The sequence below is a fragment of the Neoarius graeffei genome, chromosome 9 (genome assembly GCF_027579695.1).
Source record: "Neoarius graeffei isolate fNeoGra1 chromosome 9, fNeoGra1.pri, whole genome shotgun sequence".
NCBI lineage: Eukaryota > Metazoa > Chordata > Actinopteri > Siluriformes > Ariidae > Neoarius > Neoarius graeffei.
In genome coordinates, this window is record NC_083577.1 from 60,471,757 (window position 1) to 60,495,823 (window position 24,067).

General features: G+C 40.9%; 1 protein-coding gene across 3 annotated transcripts in view; it reads right to left on the bottom strand.

Annotated features, from left to right (window-relative positions):
• The window catches only part of tlk1a (tousled-like kinase 1a), a 59,703-nt gene that overhangs the window by 18,956 nt on the left and 16,680 nt on the right, over positions 1-24,067 (bottom strand). Inside the window, exons 3-16 of one of the 3 annotated variants that reach the window (XM_060929994.1) lie at positions 16,556-16,674; positions 16,076-16,147; positions 10,063-10,101; positions 8,853-8,928; positions 8,671-8,714; positions 8,257-8,346; positions 8,069-8,155; positions 7,841-7,933; positions 7,642-7,752; positions 7,276-7,412; positions 6,877-7,065; positions 6,697-6,763; positions 6,419-6,516; positions 5,956-6,037 (exon numbers count right to left, since the gene is read on the bottom strand). In XM_060929994.1, the coding sequence (XP_060785977.1) occupies positions 5,956-6,037; positions 6,419-6,516; positions 6,697-6,763; positions 6,877-7,065; positions 7,276-7,412; positions 7,642-7,752; positions 7,841-7,933; positions 8,069-8,155; positions 8,257-8,346; positions 8,671-8,714; positions 8,853-8,928; positions 10,063-10,101; positions 16,076-16,147; positions 16,556-16,669 (1,299 nt within the window). In that variant the 5' untranslated portion in view covers positions 16,670-16,674. Of the gene's footprint in view, positions 1-5,955; positions 6,038-6,418; positions 6,517-6,696; positions 6,764-6,876; positions 7,066-7,275; positions 7,413-7,641; positions 7,753-7,840; positions 7,934-8,068; positions 8,156-8,256; positions 8,353-8,670; positions 8,715-8,852; positions 8,929-10,062; positions 10,102-16,075; positions 16,148-16,555; positions 16,675-24,067 lie in introns of all 3 variants that reach the window. The other 2 variants (XM_060929993.1, XM_060929995.1) reach the window with 2 other exon arrangements.

The following is a 24,067-nucleotide window of genomic DNA, read 5'->3' on the forward strand; positions in this document are numbered from 1 at the left end:
TGTACAACCCCAATTCCAAAAAAGTTGGGACAAAGTACAAATTGTAAATAAAAACGGAATGCAATAATTTACAAATCTCAAACTGATATTGTATTCACAATAGAACATAGACAACATATCAAATGTCGAAAGTGAGACATTTTGAAATTTCATGACAGCAACACGTCTCAAAAAAGTTGGGACGGGGCAATAAGAGGCTGGAAAAGTTAAAAGGTACAAAAAAGGAACAGCTGGAGGACCAAACTGCAACTCATTAGGTCAATTGGCAATAGGTCATTAACATGACTGGGTATAAAAAGAGCATCTTGAAGTAGCAGCGGCTCTCAGAAGTAAAGATGGGAAGAGGATCACCAATCCCCCCAATTCTGCACCGACAAATAGTGGAGCAATATCAGAAAGGAGTTCGACAGTGTAAAATTGCAAAGAGTTTGAACATATCATCTACAACCCCGATTCCAAAAAAGTTGGGACAAAGTACAAATTGTAAATAAAAACGGAATGCAATGATGTGGAAGTTTCAAAATTCCATATTTTATTCAGAATAGAACATAGATGACATATCAAATGTTTAAACTGAGAAAATGTATCATTTAAAGAGAAAAATTACGTGATTTTAAATTTCATGACAACAACACATCTCAAAAAAGTTGGGACAAGGCCATGTTTCCCACTGTAAGACATCCCCTTTTCTCTTTACAACAGTCTGTAAACGTCTGGGGACTGAGGAGACAAGTTGCTCAAGTTTAGGGATAGGAATGTTAACCCATTCTTGTCTAATGTAGGATTCTAGTTGCTCAACTGTCTTAGGTCTTTTTTGTCGTATCTTCCGTTTTATGATGTGCCAAATGTTTTCTATGGGTGAAAGATCTGGACTGCAGGCTGGCCAGTTCAGTACCCGGACCCTTCTTCTATGCAGCCATGATGCTGTAATTGATGCAGTATGTGGTTTGGCATTGTCATGTTGGAAAATGCAAGGTCTTCCCTGAAAAAGACGTCGTCTGGATGGGAGCATATGTTGCTCTAGAACCTGGATATACCTTTCAGCATTGATGGTGTCTTTCCAGATGTGTAAGCTGCCCATGCCACACGCACTAATGCAACCCCATACCATCAGAGATGCAGGCTTCTGAACTGAGCGCTGATAACAACTTGGGTCGTCCTTCTTCTCTTTAGTCCGAATGACGCGGCGTCCCTGATTTCCATAAAGAACTGCACATTTTGATTCGTCTGACCACAGAACAGTTTTCCACTTTGCCACAGTCCATTTTAAATGAGCCTTGGCCCAGAGAAGACGTCTGCACTTCTGGATCATGTTTAGATACGGCTTCTTCTTTGAACTATAGAGTTTTAGTTGGCAACGGCGGATGGCACGGTGAATTGTGTTCACAGATAATGTTCTCTGGAAATATTCCTGAGCCCATTTTGTGATTTCCAATACAGAAGCATGCCTGTATATGATGCAGTGCCGTCTAAGGGCCCGAAGATCACGGGCACCCAGTATGGTTTTCCGGCCTTGACCCTTACACACAGAGATTCTTCCAGATTCTCTGAATCTTTTGATGATATTATGCACTGTAGATGATGATGTTCAAACTCTTTGCAATTTTACACTGTCGAACTCCTTTCTGATATTGCTCCACTATTTGTCGGCGCAGAATTAGGGGGATTGGTGATCCTCTTCCCATCTTTACTTCTGAGAGCCGCTGCCACTCCAAGATGCTCTTTTTATACCCAGTCATGTTAATGACCTATTGCCAATTGACCTAATGAGTTGCAATTTGGTCCTCCAGCTGTTCCTTTTTTGTACCTTTAACTTTTCCAGCTTCTTATTGCCCCTGTCCCAACTTTTTTGAGATGTGTTGCTGTCATGAAATTTCAAATGAGCCAATATTTGGCATGAAATTTCAAAATGTTTCACTTTTGACATTTGATATGTTGTCTATGTTCTATCGTGAATACAATATCAGTTTTTGAGATTTGTAAATTATTGCATTCCATTTTTATTTATAATTTGTACTTTGTCCCAACTTTTTTGGAATCGGGGTTGTACAGTGCATATCATCAAAAGATTCAGAGAATCTGGAAGAATCTCTGTGCGTAAGGGTCAAGGCCGGAAAACCATACTGGGTGCCCATGATCTTCGAGTCCTTAGACGGCACTGCATCACATACAGGCATGCTTCTGTATTGGAAATCACAAAATGGGATCAGGAATATTTCCAGAGAACATTATCTGTGAACAAAAAAAACTCTATAGTTCAAAGAAGAAGCCGTATCTAAACATGATCCAGAAGCGCAGACGTCTTCTCTGGGCCAAGGCTCATTTAAAATGGACTGTGGCAAAGCGGAAAACTGTTCTGTGGTCAGACGAATCAAAATTTGAAGTTCTTTATGGAAATCAGGGACGCCGTGTCATTCGGACTAAAGAGAAGGACAACCCAAGTTATTAGCACTCAGTTCAGAAGCCTGCATCTCTGATGGTATGGGGTTGCATTAGTGCGTGTGGCATGGGTAGCTTACACATCTGGAAAGACACCATCAATGCTGAAAGGTATATCCAGGTTCTAGAGCAACATATGCTCCCATCCAGACGACGCATCTTTCAGGGAAGACCTTGCATTTTCCAACACGACAATGCCAAACCACATACTGCATCAATTACAGCATCATGGCTGCGTAGAAGAAGGGTCCGGGTACTGAACTGGCCAGCCTGCAGTTCAGACCTTTCATCCATAGAAAACATTTGGCGCATCATAAAACGGAAGATACGACAAAAAAAGACCTAAGACAGTTGAGCAACTAGAATCCTACATTAGACAAGAATGGGTTAACATTCCTATCCCTAAACTTGAGCAACTTGTCTCCTCAGTCCCCAGACGTTTACAGACTGTTGTAAAGAGAAAAGGGGATGTCTCACAGTGGTAAACATGGCCTTGTCCCAACTTTGAGATGTGTTGTCATGAAATTTAAAAAAATCACCTAATTTTTCTCTTTAAATGATAAATGTTTAAACTGAGAAAATGTATATGTCATCTATGTTCTATTCTGAATAAAATATGGAATTTTGAAACTTCCACATCATTGCATTCCGTTTTTATTTACAATTTGTACTTTGTCCCAACTTTTTTGGAATCGGGGTTGTACTACTATTGACCTTTAAAGCACTGAATGGTCTCGTGCCACAGTACCTGAGCAAACTTCTGGTCCTTTATGACCCACCACGTCTACTTAGTTCAAAAGGTGCAGACTATCTGCTGGTACTTTGTATAGTGAAGGCTACATCAGGGGGCAGAGCCTTTTCCTACAAAGGCCCCACAGTTATAGAACAGCCTTCCAAGTAGTGTTCGGGACTCAGACACAGTCTCAGTGTTTAAGTCTAGGCTGAAAATATATCCGTTTAGTCAAGCCTTTTGTTAATAGTTTTATTAGCTAAAAGGAGTAGATCTGGAGGGTCCTCAGGCATAGTGTGTTTTGGTAAACTGGGATGTATGGATGCTGTCTCCCCCCTCCCTCTCTCACACATTCACTCGGGTTTGTTGACAGTGTAGTGGCTGGCTGCTTTATGTCCCAAGGCTCCCTCATGCCTGCGTTAACTAAAAGGGGAGAGCCAGAAGGTACACGGTCATAGTTGGTCTTGCCGGAGTCCCTGCTTGCACACAGTGCAAAATCTATACTGTTCTTAACCATTATGACGACACTGGGCATACATAACCTGTGTCCCCCCCCCCGTCAAGTTGCATGTCGATCCTGAGACACCAGTGATTCAGACCTGCCTGATCCATCCTGATGCCCTATGTCTGGCTTGAGTCTCATCACAGCGCTCCTGTAGAGGACGGCCCCATACGGACAGTCAAAAGACACACTTAGATGGCGGCTCTGGACACTTACAATTGAGCTATGATGGCTGAGGACTACAACTACCATAACTTTAGGAGGAGTGCAGTTGTCATGAAATGTTTGGCACTCAATCTCCATCAAAGAACAGTTGATAGTTTTAACATGAAGTATAATTTGTTAATGCTATCATGAATTTCCTGGTTACATAGTTGTACTTTGGGACTATATAGAACAGTTACAGAAGAGGTTATTTATAAATCATGCTATCTGTTATCACCCAAATGAGGATTGGTTCCCTTTTGAGCCTGGTTCCATTCACCGTTTCTTCATGTCATCTGAAGGAATTTGTCCTCGCCACTGTCACTACAGACTTGCTCATCAGGGAGAAAAATGTATTAGGGATAAAATTAGCTCATATGTTTAAAAGTCTTTAATTTTCTGTAAAGCTGCTTTGCGACAATGTCTGTTGTTAAAAGTACTATACAAATAAATTGACTTGGAACTCTGTTTATGCAAAATCCTTGTTTGTCAACAGTGAATTTAAATGATGAAAGACTTAATTAAAAGGTAGACTGTCTTTCAGATTTTTCAAGTGTAGGTCATAAAAAGAATTTTCCCCAACACCAAATATATTTTTGCTAATAGACTGAAAGCTACTGAATTCGAATCACAGACTTCCAATTTTATTAGGTGTTTTTAAATAGAACAATTAATGAATTTAGGGCCACGTGGCCCTAAATTCTCCGCTATTTTTTCCTGCTTCACCGTGACCCAATTCAAGATACTAAGTCATGCATCACATGGTGGACTTTCCCTGTTTGCGCAAGGCATTGTGGGATACAAATTTGAAACAGGAGAGAAAAATGGCAGACGTGAGAGTGTGAATGAAACGTGAAAGACCGACTACAGTAACGGAAAGCGAGAAGAAAAGACGTTATGTTGCGAAGGAAAGGAAACGCAGGACCAAACTAATAAATATCGGCGGTCAGCGAGCACCTCTGTGTGATCAGCTGTTTGTTTAATGACAGAACGATGTAACTGTCAGTGCACGGTCAAGGTAAACCTGTAGATAGCAGTAATGCAACACTGTGGATGCCAGCTGCCGTAAAACCCAAAAGAAGGGTGGTGGTAAACCTGCACATGCGCACACAGACTTCCTCTGTCTGCCTGACTGCACGAAGCGAGCGGTTTCATGCACATTATTTGCTCGGGAATCCCCTCAAATTAAATAACTCCCAAGCCACAGAATGGCCTTTTTTTGAGATATTACAGAAAAACATATCACAATGACCAAATTTCAGAGGGAACTAAATTTCATCGATATTATGAAATCAAAAGGATGTCTAGCTTTAATGGCAGTGTTTGATGCACACACTGCTTTAAAATTGCACTGCACAGAACATGCCCCTAATGTGCGTTTTTCATGTCATCTCATTATGTGTAGCTGCTTTATCCTGTTCTACAGGGTCGCAGGCAAGCTGGAGCCTATCCCAGCTGACTATGGGTGAGAGGCGGGGTACACCCTGGACAAGTCGCCAGGTCATCACAGGGCTGACACATAGACACAGACAACCATTCACACTCACATTCACACCTACGGTCAATTTAGAGTCACCAGTTAACCTAACCTGCATGTCTTTGGACTGTGGGGGAAACCCACGCGGACACGGGGAGAACATGCAAACTCCACACAGAAAGACTCTCGCCGGCCATGGGGCTCGAACCCAGACCTTCTTGCTGTGAGGCGACAGCGCTAACCACTACACCACCGTGCCGCCCGCATGTGCGTTTTTATAAATAAATTTAAAAAAATTTAAAAAAAAACCCTTATTAGGATTCCAAACTTGTATCTTGTTGAGGGATGGTCATGGCCAACTAGCAGTATCATTTATATCTTCCTACATGACATTTCAATCTTGGTGTCCCACTTTGGGATTGCATTAGCAAATTTGTACTCGTATACAAAAACTCATATATATATATATATATATATATATATATATATATATATATATATATATATATATATATATATAGAGAGAGAGAGAGAGAGAGAGAGAGAGAGAGAGAGAGAGAGAGAGAGCTCATGTTGATTAGTCTGTCTGAAGGTGCAAAATACCTTGTAGACTTCACTGAAGCCCCCTCTACCAAGCAGATGCAATAACAAGTAGCGTTCATTCAGAGTTGGATGGTCTTTGAACCTGATGATGAAAAGAAAGTTTCCATTCGTCACATTTTTTTCCAAGCACATGCAGAAGTCCTTATATGCTATAAATCATGTTTTACTAAGAGCTGTACTGATTTTTGAACATTAGCCTACTCCGGTTACCCGTGAAGAGCTCATCCTGCACAAAAAGCACCCTCACATCTCGCACATATAATGCTAAAGCTGTACTCCTGGATCCTCCAGATTCAGTTATTAATTTAGTGGAGGAGTGAAAGCCTCGCTGGTATTGCAAGCATAAAATCTGCATTTTTTTCCTTTCAATAAAAGTTTAATCAAAAAAGGTGGGCACTGAGAAGCATAAGTAATGACAGTACTGTAGGAAACAGTACAGTGACACCATGGTTACAGTACTCACTGAGAGCTGTCCTCGTTGTTTATTCTCTTCAGCTCTCGGATGTGAAGATTCCGCACTCTCTCCAAGCGCTCCAACTCAGCTTGGATCTCTGCCTCCTCCTAAAGAACATTCACAGACACCATCAATCATTCACCAAGACACACTGAACTTAGCACAAGGAGAAATGGCTCATACTCCTTTAAACTTAATTCAGATGAATACACCGACATTGTATATTAATATCAGTCAGAGGACTTGAATTTTCTGTTAAAGAGCTGAAGAACGTAAGAGCTATTGACCTTTTTGAGATGGCCAAGGCGCAACTTGAAGATTTCCTCCTGCTCGTGATACTCGGCTATAGTTAATCTGCATTTACACACAGCTTGTTTAAAAGATTGAAGAATTCATTGCAATCATGAATAGATGTGTGATAGAATGAGTCTTAGGCAAATACTGTACTGCAGCCGAAATCCACTCACAACTGAGGCAAGCTGGGTTTAAGGAAGGGGTCAGTCTCGGACCCATTAACAGCCTTGGTTTTGCGTTGCTTTAGCTCCGAGTTGGCGCTGGGGCTTTGGGAGTTACTAGCTGAAGGAGGCTTCCTCTTGGCTAATAACTTCCTTTGTCTCTCTATGTCCTCCCTCTGTTGGTTTATAGACTCTTGCTGCCTGCAAGACACACATAAGCATTTAAATAACAGACTCGAGCAATGTAGTGTGTATCCAGATGAAAATATCAACCCATTATGCAAGGAAACATTTATACAGTTGGAACAGAACAGTAGCATCAATAAAATCTTGTTCTGATATGTTGCAGTGTCTGCTAGCGCACACATCCAAGCATTAAATGGAGAAACAGCTTTTGGGCGCGACCCTTACTTGACGAGGTTCTGGAAGGCGTACCCATCTGTCCACTGCTCAGTAAATGAGGCCCCGTGTCTTACAGTGGTGAAGTGTCCCAAACGCAGACGGTCCTGCATGCTCTTCTCCCTACATGCCTGCTTCTCCTGTGTGCTCTGAACATTACACACGGTGCACTTATTATGAAACTGAACACATTCTCGGGCAGGGAAACCAAACAGGATGAAACCAAGTGAGTCAACAGCTAAGTATTTTAATGTGTGTAGAGTTTACATGTATGCAAATTTCCAAAAGCAGCACTGTAAATACTCAGATTTAAAATTCAGTCGAATTAGGATTTTAGAACCTGCAACAATTCTAACGTAGAAAAATGCTGCATCTGACCTTTTCAATGAGGAGTTTCTTGCTCATGCTGATGCATTTGTTTAAGCGTTCCTTGTACTTTTCAAGTAGTTTCTGTTGTTCATCTATTTGTCTCCTGAGATCACAGTTTGCCTGATTTAAGGGGGGGAAAAAAATCACTTCAGTAAGGCAGGAGAAAGCTTTTTTTTTTTTTTAAATCCTGTCTGCCCTCGTTACTTACCCGTAACAAGTCGTCTATCCTACCCTCCTTTTTCTCCAGGTCCAAGTTCTTATTGCTCTCCAGAGCAGCCAGCTTCAACATGGTTAGCTCAGTCTGACAGATTGGAAAACCCAAAAAACACAAACACACACACACACACACACACACACACAATAAGCTAATTTAATTTACAACCCATTAAAGAAAAAAAATCTAAAATGACCTCAAACAAATAGTTTGTACTCCAACCTGAACACTCTTTACTGCTAACTGTTTAGGGTGCATCATGTGGTCCCCAAAAGTGAGACTGGTGGGTGATGAACTGTTTTGCCTGACCTAAATCACACAACCAGGAAAAAGAAATAACAGGTGTTAAAGAGGCAAAAGTAGAAATAATTGCGTGTACACATTGGTGTGTTTGTGCGTGTAAAACATACACTGGATCCTGGTGCAGAGTGGGAATGTGAGTTCTGGGGAGAACGAATAACTGGTGGTAGTCCTCTAACAGGACTGGACCCATTACCACCCTGTATCTAGAGCAAGTCACAGAGAGTGAAGGAAAGAGAGAAGCAGGAAAAGAAGGGAGTGACCTCTATTAATTTCAACAATCACCCTGTTCCAGGACAGGCTTTTTATTGTGGGTGTTTCTATTTGTCTGCACCACTTCACATTATTTTACTCCAAAGGGGGGAAAAAAAAAGACAGACAACTTGAGCTGATTTTTTTAATCAGTTCCAATTAAAAGAGTGACAGACATTCAACCCATTTTCATTTCAGATTCATATTGTTGTATTCACACAATGGTCACATCATTCAGTTCCAAATCAGCAAGTGATGAATGCAAGACTCACATCAAAATAGTCACTAATTTTGGCTCCCCGAACGATAGATTTCCCTAAGAAAAAAGGGGTGAAAAAAATAAAAAATACACGGTGAGGAAAATCAGGGAAACTACAAGTATGCAAAAGAATACTCATACCTTGGCAAAGCAAGAAAGGCCAGCAAGCAAAAAAAAAGAAAGAAAAAGCTTTACCTTGGCTACTCTCCGACTGAATCTCAGCTTTCCTTTTTCTTCCTCTGGATGACTCAGAGTGTTTCTTTTCAGGGGTCTATAGGGCAATTTAAAAAAAAAAAAGGTTCATGCACATGTATGTCTGTCCAATACCACCATCTCAAAAGGGAAAAAAAAAAATGCACAACTTAACCTTAAACTAACAGGTGGGCATAGGTTAGTATTACTGAAAACAGGCCAGCTTATTTCCTTATGTGAAAGGAAGAGGAAAAGAAGCGCTATGAAACCGTTTCCTTCAGTACACAAATAGAGAGACCCTTTTCACCAACTTTGAAATCCAGATGTAACGTAAAAGACTCACAGATGAGTATAATGACCTACTTTATACTTGACGGGTATATTTTTTCCTCTTTAAGATTTGCTTAAGGAGAAAAACACTACCCATTTAAGGAAATAAATACATGTCCTTTTGTACATTTAAAAATAGCTTTGTAATGTTGGGCTGATCTAGATTGTGAGATAAATGAAAGAACTCCTTGTAATGATCATTACTTAAATGCTAGTTAGCTGGCTTGTCGCTGACCCACTCTGTTCACACATTTAGAGAGACATGTGGCAAAGACAATATTAATTTCTCAAGAATACAATCATGTCAACTGAACCATGACCATCACCCAGGATAAAATGAGCATTCTAATCAAAGCAAAAGTTAACATCACATGATTAAGAATATAAATTAATTAATTATGCATTTTGTGTTGCACTCATACCACTAGACATGTTGATGAATTGTTACACCCTGCTGCAAACAGGGGAACTGAGACGGATGCAGAAACCCTACTCAGCAGAGACAAAGAGTGGCAAGCTGCCAGTACATCTTTGCATTCTGATCACCAAGGAGCTCACTCGCTGCCTCGGCCTGGAAAATATTTGCAGCCTGCTCCTAAAAGCATGCATTTCTTTGACATTAGGAGCCACTTTGTTCTTATACATTTAGACCGGAGTGCTGCTGCAGGTTTATGAATGTGTACATTCTGACTTATCAATAATCTAGTTAGGGACAGGTAACAGACTACTGATTTGAAAATAATGAAAATGGGGTATAATTTTGCTGAGACTGAATAATGTAGCCCTGCAATACGGTCATAAGACAGAGAGAACGGAGAAAAACACATCACACATCCCCCTCCCTTTAAAAAAAAACAAACAAACAAAAAAAACCCTGACTTACTGAATATGCAGGAGAACTGCCTCTTTTTACATCAGAACCCTAGAGAGAAACGGGGGGGGGGGAGAGCCGCGCGCACACACACAGAGAGAGAGAGAGAGAGAGAGAGAGAGAGAGAGAGAGAGAGAGAGTAAAGTAAGATGTTAAAGAAAAACCAGGTTCAATGTAACAAACTACATGACCAAAGCTGCTGTTTATAATTAGCCTTTAGTGACAGTGACCGAATGTCACAGCGGTCTTAATGAGCAAGGCGGGCTGGTTATCGATGCACCACACACTCCCTGCTGGCATTTTTGGGTCACAGTGGGCACCAGCTCAGAGCCATGAAAACAGGGTGGGGGTGGGGAGGAGAAAACGTATGGAAATAAAGAACTTACTACCAAGTAACTTCTAATAAAGTGCATAACAAATTACAAAATTGTGTGTCTACTATTGCATAATCGGGCATTTTTAAAGAAATACTCAATTTACATCTATTTGAAAAACACCTCATCATCTCTAGCCGCTTTATCCTGTCCTACAGGGTCGCAGGCAAGCTGGAGCCTATCCCAGCTGACTACAGGCGAAAGGCGGGGTACACCCTGGACAAGTCGCCAGGTCATCACAGGGCTGACACAGACAACCGTTCACACTATTTTGTATAATTATGAAGTTAAATCGAAAAAACATACAAAACCTGTACATTCCCTCCTATATAAATAAAGGCACCGCTTTTCTAGATTTATGTATACACATACACACACACACACACACAACCTGTTTTAATTAGCAAAATGCTGATAAGTAGCTTTTTTTGTGGGTCAAATTTAATTGTGTATGGCTTATTATCCATTTCATAGATCAACCTTTTCCTCGAAAGAGAGATGCTGAAATGTGATCACGTCTTACTGCTCACCATTAAGATAAACGCGAACAGGAGAATACATGTAATTGTGGAAAAAAAGCTGCAGCATTCGAAACATAATATTAAACATGTTAATAAAAATTAAATATAACAAAAATATTATTTAATCTGAAACTAAGACACGTGAATCTATTCATCTAATCCAAGTAAGCAACATGAGCTAATCACATGTAAGGAATAGAAGGAGTTTGTCTGGGTGAAATAAAGTGTTTAAGTGATCAGCAGTACAGCAGCAATGATACACTATGCACAAAGATCTTTCTTTCCACACTATTGTGTGCAAATATACACGCTGTGTATGCATGTACTAAACTGCTGCTAGTGAGAAACATTTTGTGCCATGCGTTTAGATTTGTGCATGCTCATGTTTAGGAAAACTACAGAGACTGCAGCACAGTACGACAGATTTTGGTCAGAGGTTGCTGCCTACTCTGCCAAGTGTGATGTAGGCTGCAAGATTTATTTTGTTAGCATGACTATTCAGTGGATTTGTGCAGTTTTATATTTAAACAGCAGCATTTATAGTTGTGTATTCACATCTTTGTGCAGCATTATTAGGCACAACATTAGCACTGATGGTTGCTCTGTGTCTGTGGGAGTGTTTGTGACAGGTGTGTATAGTGATTGAGTGTGTATCTGCTGCATCATTAGAGTGTGCGCTGACGTATGGGGGCATCTGTGTGCCTGGCATCTGTGCACAATCAGCAGCTCAAGCCACCACAGGACTAGACAGTGGCTTTATGGACATCTCCTTGAGCTTTCTGGATCCATCCATTTTAATCTCCTTCACCCTTTTGGTTCCTGGCTTCTTTTTTTTCCCTTCACTTTTCCTCTTCGCTACATACATGCACACCCCCTCTGTTCCCTCCTGCATTACCAATTACCACCTTAGCCATCTCTCTCTCCAGCAATCTCTCTACCCATCGCTTCCTCTACAGTTCTCCCTCTCTGTGTCTCGGTGTGATTTATGGCACAAGCAGGTGTGCTAGGCAGGGGGCAGGAGGGGGAGGGCTGCAGACAATGTTCTTAATGTCTGTCTGGGTATGTTGGAAATCAGGTGCCTAGCACTGCCTAGGTTTAGTTGCTAAACAGAGATGCAACAGCAGCTAGTGAGCAGCAGAAGGTATTTACAACCTTAAATCACAGGTGTCAAACGCAAGGTGTAGAGGCCAAATATGACCTTCGCAGACTTTAAAAATTTTATCAACTAGAGTACGCAACCGCCCAACATTTTCATGCTGGAGTAGGGCTGTGCGATATGGGAAAAAAATGAATATCCCGATACATTTTCTCCATTTCACGATATACATCTCGATATATTTAAATCTCCTCTAAAGGACCCCATGAAATCTCTTTACTGTTTTCACTACAATCCCTGCAGATTAAATAACATTCTTGGTTAACTTTACAGGTGGTTTTCAACAACACATTTTAAATTTTCACGTTAGTGATTAATCACAATTGAATTGAAATAAGACTATTTTTATTCAACAAAGATGTGGCACAAACTGCAAAAACAATCTTGAAAATTGCAACAAAGGGGCAACACAATACAGAGCTGCTCAGAGCTCAAATCAATAAAGTGCAAGCTCAACACTGAGAAAGACATTTAGCCTAAATAAGAAAAGTGCTCATTCATTAAATTATTTTAAAAAATAGATCTCCAAGCTATTAACCTGACTACTGAGAACCACTGGAACATTCACAATAGAGAGAGAGATTGAGGGAGAGAAGAGAGAGATCTGCAAAACATCATTTTTATCTTTGCACACTTTTGAACTGAATGTTTTCTGGCTCTGCCTCTCAGATGTGTATAATTCCGGCTGCTGCCTTTCGTGATGATAGGGTTTTTTTTTGCACACTTTACAAACTGGCATTTGCTGTTCCACGTCCTCCTCGTGATATCCAAAAAAATTGCCGGATGACTGACCCCTTACTAGTTCTTTTAGGAACCAATTCGTCTGCTTCCATTTTTAATTTGTCGCTGAAATTGACAGAGCTTACACGGTAGCCTATACAACACCAGTGATTGCACGAACTGAGTCAGCGCTGTAAACCGGAACCAGGAAATCTTCCCACCAGCAGTGTTGCTAGATACTGCTGACGTAAAACCCGCCAAAACGCACTTAAAACCGCCCAATCTGGCAACACAACCGAAACTAGAAAATCTTCCCGGAAGTTCCTTTCAGCACCGAGATGTCGCCCGGGATTGGTTGGCGAGTGCATGACGTTATTGTTTTCTTTACCCTTAGGCAGCCTCTCACGTTACTGCCTGAGGGACAGAGAGATGTTTTAAACAAACACAACAAACACAAGTCGGAAGATGACCATAAAATACTCGATAGTTACGATATAATAATTTTATGTATCGCACACAGAATTTTCGGCGATATATCGAGTATATTCGATATATCGCACAGCCCTATGCTGGAGCAATAATACTCTCAAGCTGGAGCAGTAATAATCAAAACAGCGTGTGCGCTGCATATAGGAACTCTCCTTCCAATCCACACCACACATTCTATCCACACCAAGAAACAGCATATCATCACACAATTATTATTATTAAGTAAACTAGTGCCCCGATGTCCAACAGTGTCCATGAAGCCTGAGGCTTAGGAACAATGTGCCAACTGCATTTACCCCACAGCCTTCTTAAAAATGCAAGAGTGTGTGAATAAACCTTATATTCGCTTTTACCAATAAATTTTTTATATAAAAATACTTTACTCGGAAGCTACAGGATGCATAATCATGACAACTACGAAGTGCATAGTGTATACTGTATAAAGTGAGAGCATGGGGTTTTAATGCATCTTAATTTAACTACAGTTTAAATAAACACTGTGTGCATATGCTTGCATTTTACATACATCTCACAAAGCTTAAACAAGCTGAAATGCTAGTTAAAATGGCTGATGGATTCAAAAAAAAAAGCCTCTACAGAAACAAAGTGAAGATGGGGTGGGTCTTTACTGCTATAGGAAATAAGCCATGATCTGAATGAATACACATTTCTGTCATCAATATGAAATTTAAAAAACACCCCACCCACATATTTGCCCTTTACGTTAGTTCCCAAAAATGCAGATATGGCACAAACAATGATACAACTGCCTGAAATATACAGTGGTGCTTGAAAGTTTTTTTTTTTTTTTTAAGATTTTTTTTGGGCTTTTTCCACCTTTATTGGATAGGACAGTGTAGAGACAGGAAATGAGTGGGAGAGAGACGGGGAGGGATCAGGAAATGACCTCGGGTCGGAATCGAACCCAGGTCCCCGGATTTATGGTATGGCGCCTTACCCACCTGAGCCACAACGCCCCGGTGCTTGAAAGTTTGTGAACCCTTTAGAATTTTCTATACTTCTGTGTAAATATGACCTAAAACATCATCAGATTTTCACACAAGTCCTAAAAGTAGATAAAGAAAACCCAGTTAAACAAATGAGAAAAATATTATATTTGGTCATTTATTTATTGAGGAAAACGATCCAATATTACATATCTGTGAGTGGCAAAAGTATGTGAACCTCTAGGATTAGCAGTTAATTTGAAGGTGAAATTACAGTCAGGTATTTTCAGTCAATGGGATGACAATCAGGTGTGAGTGGGCACCCTGTTTCATTTAAAGAACAGGGATCTATCAAAGTCTGATCTTCACAACACATTTGTGGAAGTGTATCATGGCACAAACAAAGGAGATTTCTGAGGACCTCAGAAAAAGCATTACTGATGCTCATCAGGCTGGAAACGTTACAAAACCATCTCTAAAGAGTTTGGACTCCACCAATCCATAGTCAGACAGATTGTGTACAAATGGAGGAAATTCAAGACCATTGTTACCCTCCCCTGGAGTGGTCGACCAACAAAAATCACTCCAAGAGCAAGGCGTGTAATAATCGGCGAGGTCACAGAGGACCCCCAGGGTAACTTCTAAGCAACTGAAGGCCTCTCTTACATTGGCTAATGTTCATGAGTCCACAATCAGGAGAACACTGAACAAATGGTGTACATGGCAGGGTTGCAAGGAGAAAGCCACTGCTCTCCAAAAAGAACACTGATGCTCGTCTGCAGTTTGCTAAAGATCACGTGGACAAGCCAGAAGGCTACTGGAAAAATGTTTTGTGGATGGATGAGACCAAAATAGAACTTTTTGGTTTATATGAGAAGCGTTATGTTTGGAGAAAGGAAAACACTGCATTCCAGCATAAGAACCTTATCCCATCTGTGAAACATGGTGGTGGTAGTATCATGGTTTGGGCCTGTTTTGCTGCATCTGGGCCAGGACAGCTTGCCATCATTGATGGAACAATGAATTCTGAATTATACCAGCGAATTCTAAAAGAAAATGTCAGGACATCTGTCCATGAACTGAATCTCAAGAGGTGGTGGGTCATGCAGCAAGACAACGACTCTACATAAGCACACAAGTCGTTCTGCCAAAGAATGGTTAAAGAAGTTGTTAATGTTTTGGAATGGCCAAGTCAAAGTCCTGACCTTAATCTAATCGAAATGTTGTGGAAGGACCTGAAGCGAGCAGTTTATGTGAGGAAACCCACCAATATCCCAGAGTTGAAGCTGTTCTGTACGGAGGAATGGGCTAAAATTCCTCCAAGCCGGTGTGCAGGACTGATCAACAGTTACCGGAAACGTTTAGTTGCAGTTATTGCTGCACGGGGGGGGGGGGTCCACACCAGATACTGAAAGCAAAGGTTCACATACTTTTGCCACTCACAGATGTGTAATATTTTCCTCAATAAATAAAATGACCAAGTATAATATTTTTCTATCATTTGTTTAACTGGGTTCTCTTTATCTACATTTAGGACTTGTGTGAAAATCTGATGTTGTTTTAGGTCATATTTATGCAGAAATATAGAAAATTCTAAAGGGTTCACAAACTTTCAAGCACCACTGTACAAGTCCATTCTTACCCACAATAGCCTACAGTAACAATTCACTGTGTAAATATACTGCCCATCACTAGCAAATTTAAGAAGCTGGGGAATTTGAGGTAAAAGTCTAGGAACTGTAACTGCCTGTTTTACAAATTTAAAACAAATTTAAGCAGTAAACGATGACTGCTGATCAGAAATGTAACAGAACATACCTCTGACTCCTTATCACTAGAAGATCCCAGACTGCCAAAGCTATGATTTGAACATTCGTTGTTTGTTAAGGCCTGAAACACAAAGATGGCATAATTCGTACATGGATTTGCACATACTGACACAAACCAATAAGTCTGCGACTCAGAGCGAGACTTAACACCTTGCCTAAATACAGCAGGTGTTGATTACAAATTAATGACACCCCTGCAGAACAGCATGAGGCAGGCAGATCGAGTCTAATGACAGAGCAGAGATGTCACAAAATGAGGAAGCTTTCACTGGATCAAATAACCCAAAAGGCCATGTAATTCCTTTAACAACTGGAGACATTTTCCCCCTCATTGGCTATTCACATCCAGAAGTATTCCACTTGGAAACAACAGAAGTGACAACAGAGCAGGTGGAGCTGCTGCCATTTTGCTTCAGCTTTATAAAGATAGAGAGAGAAAGCCTGAATTGTACGTCACACTGCCACTCACCTTGGTTCCTCCACTGGTGCTACCAGTACTGCCTGTGCTGCCGCTTATTCCACCCATAAAACGTGCCTCCAGGAGCTCCTGCCGGCGCGGATCCAGACTCTGCAGCTCATCCATAGCACCTGAGAAAATACACGCAACAATAATCTTCACACGTGTTGATTACACTGAGAATACAGAGTATAAAACATGTACTTTATACAATTGGACATTAAAACGTGGCCAATTTCCAAGATCATCATTATTAACATTGCTCATCTCTGATAGCAAGATACTGCAGTGCAGTAATTTAAATAATTTATAAAACTTTCATTTATAGCATCAGTAAGAACATCAGGTGTGCTGTCATGGGTGGCTAACGATCTACCACAAGGAAGCAGACTTCCTGGATTTCCCGAAATGTGCTAGTTGGCGTTTTTGCCAGCGAGTCTAAAAATACACATGCTGGAAGCAGTCTGTTGTACAGGCCAATATTCCTACAGTGCTACGCTAAAATGGTTCATTGTTGAAGATTTAGACATCAACAGTTCTATCAAATGTATATTTAAAAAAAAAAAAAAAAAAAAAAAAAAAGCATATCGAGGACACCTATATAAATACAATGAACGTACATAATCCCTTCCTGTTTGCAAATCCCCTTAATAAAACATACCAAATGAATACATATACAGTGTCTTGCAAAAGTATTCATCCCCCTTGATGTTTGTCCTGTTTTGTTGCATTACAAGCTGGAATTAAAATGGATTTTTGGGGGGTTAGCACCATTTGATTTACACAACATGCCTACCACTTTAAGAAGGCGCAATTTTTGTTTGTGACAAGCAAGATGAAAAAACAGAAATCTGGAGTGTGCATAAGTATTCACCCCCTTTTGTATGAAACCCCTAAATAAGAGCTGGTCCAACCAATTCACTTCATAAGTCACAATTAGTTGATTAAGATCCACCTGTGTGCAATCAAAGTGTCACATGTCTGTATAAAATCAACCTGTTCAGGAAGGACCCTGACTCTGCTATACTACAAAGAAAGTAACATGAAAACCAAGGAACACTCCAAACAGGTCAGAGACAAAAGTTGTAGAGAAGTATAGATCAGGGTTGAGTCATTAAAAAAAAAAAAAAATCATCCCAAAAACTTTGAATATCCCAGGGAGCACCATTAAATCCATTATAGCAAAATGGAAAGAATATGGCACCACTACAAACCTGACAAGAGAAGGGCCCCCCACCAAAACTCACTGACCGGGTAAGGAGGGCATTAATCAGGGATGCAACAGACACCAATGATAACGCTGAGGGAGCTGCAAAGATCCACAGTGGAGATGGGAGTATCTGTCCATAGGCCCACTTTAAGCCATACAATCCACGGAGTGGGGCTTTATGGAAGAGTGGCCAGGGAAAGAAAAAAACCTCACGTTTAGAGTTTGCCCAACAGCATGTGGCAGACTCCCCAAACACATGGAAGAAGATTCTCTGGTCAAATGAGACAAAAACTTAGCTTTTTGGCCATCATGGGAAATGCCATAGGTGGCACAAACCCAACACCCTGAGAACACCATCCCTACAACGAAGCATGGTGGTGGCATCATCATGCTGTGGGGATGTTTTTCATCTGCAGGGACAGGAAAGCTGGTCAGGACTGAAGGAAAGATGGATGGCACTAAATACAGGGCAATTCTGGAGGAAAACCCTGTTTGAGTCTGCCAGAGGTTTGAGACTGGAACGAAGGTTCACAGTCTAGCAGGACAATGACCCTAAACATACTGCTAAAGCTACATCAGCTTGTAATGCAACAAAACAGGACAAACACCAAGGGGGATGAATACTTTTGCAAGGCACTGTACATAAACAGATCTAAATAAATAAATAAAATACAATTTAAAAAAAAAAAAATGTATATAGACGCGATTGTTTTACTGGGAAATACAGCACATGTTTTTCATGAGCTACATCTGGGACATGGAGAACCAAAACTGTGCAATCACTATACGTCACTCGTAAAGAAATCGAATTGTTTTGATAAATTTGGGTACTTTGTTTGTGAATGCGTCTATACAATAAAAAGAACATCACACGTTAGTTTGAAGATATGAAGTTTATCTTCTTGTATTGAAAAACTCGTATTTTTATATGGATCCAAGTGATATAGTTTCCTGATATTTCACTCTGAAGACGCCGCTCCCAGCGTTTTCCCGCTGACTAGATGCATGTTGCCAAAAATGACAAACTGGTTCAAAATTTAAATTCTTTTGATAAACTTGCAGCTTTTTTTTCGTGGATGTGTCTATATAATATGAAGAATATTACATGATGGCGCAAAGATATGAAGTTTATGTTCTTGTGTTGAAAAAAAATATATTTCACTTGTTCGTTTTGCTCACCCATGATCTATACATTCACCACTCGAAGATAAACTTCATATCTTCACACCACCGTGTAATATCCTCCATGCCCTCACGTGCATCAAGTTACACATGAACTTAATGTGAGCTCAAACATAGAGGGACTTTATATAGCTTTATTTATACGTTTTTATCAAATCCAAAAAGTATATGCAAGTTCACCTGATGAATTTGTTTTTGTAGTAAAATCACAAGTTTCACAATTATCTGCACCCTTACAATTATATTTTTTTTTTCATGGTCTGGTTTCCATCAACTCCTGCACTCTGATTGGCTCGCAAGCAGGTCCGTATCCTACGATACTGACCACAGTTATGGACCTCTGGTGACTCACTCGTTCACAGCAACAAACATAGCATTTTTTGTCAACATTTCTCTTTTTTTTTTAATAATATTTATTTATAAGATTATCAAAATTCTTATAAATTTTTGCCAGCATTTCTCAGGAAAATAGCATTAATTTTACATCATGGACAGCGATAAAGACAGTGTTCACAGCGAAAGCGAGTTTTACTACCCTGAGGAAGAAGAAAGAAAAGAAAACATTTCAGGAGAAAGCTAAAAACCTGTAATTCGCTAACACCGAGCAAAAACATGGCTGAATCCTGAATGACTCCTATTTGTATAAATAGGGGACTACATAGGCGGCAAAATGTAGTTTTTCCTGCCATGGAAGTGCACTTGTATATTGAGGAGAAAGCAATTTGCATTACAGCCATGAATGAGGATTCAAAATGGCGGCTCGGCTCGGTTTTCCCTTTCGGGCGCTCTCGTTTTCTGTTAGAATTTGGTAAAGAAAAAAATAAATATATTATTTACCAGCTTAAGGTCGGTCCGTATGGTGAAATACCGTGACCTTAGCCTTGAATACTGACCTCGGCCCAGAAGGCCTCGCTCAGTACTTTTCAAGACCTTGGTCACGGTATTTCACGATACGGACCTCCTAGCTGGTAAATAGCATATTTTGTGACAAATGCCCTGGAGAAAATAACAGCATGGAGCTTCTTCCTGTAATGTCTAAATATGTTGGATACACTTGTATAAGGACCATGGCTCACCCCTCCATGAGCACCACTAATATTTTTAGACTTGTGCACGTGGAGGTCACGCATCAATTCAGACCACAGGTTTTCACTATGGTTCAAATGTTCCGAGATGGGATATGCAAAACACAGATTTTCTGTTTCATTAACCATTCCTGTGATGATTTTTATTAGTACATTTTGTGCACCATCTTTCTGAAAGCACTACCTATGGACAGGTTTGAATTTCACAGCACAGGTAACCAGGTTTTGGTCTGAAATAGCTCTGTATTTAACAGAATGAAAGAAGACATCAAGCTTCACGAGAACCACCAGCCCAAAAACACCACCAACACATCTATGATCCCCTGCCATAGTTAACCCTGACCAAAATGTTTGACTTTGGTCTTACCTGGCCATAAGGTACAATACCCATACAGTCTCTCTCATCTGGCCATAAGAGACAAGCTGTAGTGCCAACAGCTCTTCAGGTGCTGCAGTTTGAGTGATGCTCTCAAGAACGGCTTACTTCTCGTAATGCTTCTAAGCAGTAGGTTATGAAAGTGGCATTTAACAGTTGATGTTGAAACTTTTTTTTGGGGGGGGGGGGGGGGGGGGGCACGCACACAGCACAATTCTAAAACTGATCTTGAGGCTCCTCCCCCCCCCCACGCTGTCTCAGACATGTTAAAACTCCATATGCATTTTCATATCCATCACCTGATTTGTGCAGACCAACAACCATCGGTCATGTTGAACGTTCTTTGGCTTTTCCTCCCCTTGTTAATGGATGACGAGGGATTTTACATGTGCCCCCTGCCCCCTATATTTACACCCTAGGGAAACAAGGCATGTTTAAAAGGCAACAACAGACTTCCTGCTGACTAACAAATAAAAGTTTTTCAAGAAAGACAATTTGTTTGCAAATATTTAAACTATTTCTTGGGGGTGTCAATCATTTTTATACTTTTCAGTGAAAATACTTTTTTTTTTTCTCAAATGCCATTTATTGAATAAGGTTCTGGGTTTTTTTGGCCACGGTGTATATACGGAAACCTCATAAGGGCTGGGAGCACAGGGACTGCTTGACTGCACCAAGCCAGTAACAGAGGAACTGGCCCCAATAGATCACAATGTGCATTACTCAAGCATAAACACTGCCAAAAATGCAGCTGTACTCATCACATGGCATATCTTTACTATGCACAAAAACACATACACCCATATGACCCAATTTATAATACCAAAACACTGTGGACAAGGAAAATGGCACCGATGTTGTACTAAACAGTGAGATTCAAGGATGTGGTGAACCACCGAGGCAAAGACATTGTGTTTGTACACTGTAACCAATAAGACAAAACCTAACCTAAAACAACTTGGGACTGGCATGAGGCTGAGGTTTGAGAGGCGAACTGAGGTTTGAGAGGCGAACTGAGATTGCTGGGGGAAGTCTAAAAATATGCATATTGGAAGCAGACGTGTAGCATGGTGCAACAGAGTCTTCCGACACTGCTCAGCAAGCTCAAACACAAGCGCATTAGAAGTGAAATTTGAACAGAAATAAACACTGCGCACACTTTCTCCCTCTCTTGCTTTGTAGGGTTGTTCCCCCTCTTTCAGTGTCCACATTTCTCCCTCTCAGTCCCACTGAAACTGTGGGCTCCATCAGCCCCTCAGGCACAGAGGCCTGGCTGTAGCTGTGAGGATCCTCCAGGCTACAGAGCGCTGGTGCTCTCCTCAGGGTCTGCTCTGCTGCCATTGTATCTCTCTAATGAGCCGCCATCACAGCTCTACAGCAGGTTAGTGCAAGATTACATTGGGCCAGTGCCACGACAACATGCACAGAGCTCACCACACACACAGTCCACAAGCAGGGTCAAAACAGATGAATGCTAGGCAACACTAAATGCAGCTCAAATCTGGTAGTCATGTACATCAATAAAGCTAATATCCATTACCATCTCTTTGACTGCTGAAGGTTATATCCTGTTATTTCCTTCTTCTGGTCACTAATGCAGTTCACACCAACTATGCATCATGCACTATAAATGAAAAACAGTCACAACCTCACATGTTCTGTATGACACATGATGTCCACCATCATCCTAGCCTGTGGCTAGCCTTAATGCGTAAAGAAAAAAATTCCTTCGGTCCTCACCCCAACCAGACAACCAAGAAACAAAAGAGGGTCGGATGCTACCGTCTCCTCAGTAGAGCTGCTCTCCACAGGGACGTGTCCCTCTCAACTCCCTTGGTTTTAGATATCCCAGAAGCAGCATTCTACTAATAAAAACAAACTGCTCTCATGACTCAGGCAAATGATGACAGATCTGAAGACTTAATATTGTAAAGAATCAACAAGGACACAAACTTAACTGAAGGACAGTGAACACCTAGAATGTTCCAGATAGAGGTGTGTAATAAAAGGCTTTATCATATTGTACATTTAAACCTATATTCCTTAACCTTTGAATCGGAAGACTTAACTGCTAAATATTTAAAAAAAAGAGCAAATACAACTATGTTAACCCAGGATACAACAAAATACACAACTGTAAAATAACTATGAAGCTTGAGATTTAACACACCAGTCAGTCAATAAACGCCTATCCAATTTGTTCAGCACCATCAGAGAATGTTTATCAGACTGACAACAGCAAAATCCATGATCAAGATTAAAATAAGATCAGCTGGTTCTGTGCATGTGAAGGTCACACTTATATAAAAGACTTCATACCACAGTGCTGTTGAATTCTCAAATCTGATCATAAGGCGTTTATTAATCTTCTGTAAGAGCTCGGCTCTGACAGTAGCACAGGCTGCAATTCAAATCACAGGTTTATATTCACACGCTCATTCCAATACGTTACTGTTGCATCGTGACAACTCCTTTCCAGTAACCTAATCAATATAAAACTAGATCATACTGACTGTACAGCCGCTGCCAGCACCTTTGATCTAAAGGTGGCGCTGTTAAATATTAGATCTCTTCCATCTAAAGCACTAATGGTTAATGAACTTATTACTGATCAGGAGTTTAATGTACTGTGTTTAACAGAAACATGGATTAAGCCAAATGAATATGAAGCTAGTCCTCCTGGACACAGTTATAGAGGGTTCCCGCATGACGTCACCGAGCCGCGAGATTTCGGTAGTCGCCATATTGGAAGACCAAGTACACATCTATGCAAAGTACATACATACATAAAACAAACTACACCTGAAATGTAGCCAGGGCCGGTTCTGCCCTAATCTGGACCCGGGTGCAACATCGCGCAACCCCCCCCCCCCCCCCCCCCAAAAAAAACCCCACACCAGTCTAAATCAGGACAACCAGTGTTCGAACTATGGGGGTACTCGGGGGATCCGAGATCCCCTGAAACAGACATGAGATCCCTTGAAAACATGATTTGGGAAATGTTGGGGGGTCTCTAAAATATTGGCAAAATGATGTTTATTGACATAGCAATCGTGTGTAACGGGAAGCATTTGCATATCCGAAGTGTTGTGTTTACATCAAAGATAAAATAAACCGATATGACAACGACTGCTGCTGCCAGGTTGGTTGTTGAGTAGCCTGACTGTTTTTTTTCCTTGCGTGTGGTATCATTGTTGACGCGAGGTTGTTTTTTGAACATGCCAATGCAGACACGATTTCCCCTGATGAGTTAGGACTTCAGATGCAATGCGTGTGTGGAGTCCGCGTGATATGTGCGTAAGATAGGCTTCTCATGTGTTTGGAGATCCGCGCTCTGAGACAAGCGCAAGCACCCCCCCAGGGAAAAAAAGGGACCCCCCGAAAATATCGGCATAGTTCGAACACTGAGGACAACCATCACATAACTATAACTATAAACATTTTAGATCAACTATTTTAACTAAATGGGCTATAATAAATAAGCCTGCAGGCAGCCACGGCAGGCTGCCTCAGAAAAGTAACCATTCAATGACACAACTGAAAGCCTGCAGCCACGGCGGGCTGCCTCAGAAAAGTAACCATTTGTCCTACCTTAAAACTCGTTTTGCATTTTCTGCCTCCTTTTCTGTATTTTCAACCCTGCGTTTATTTTCTTTCCTTTTCTGAAAACC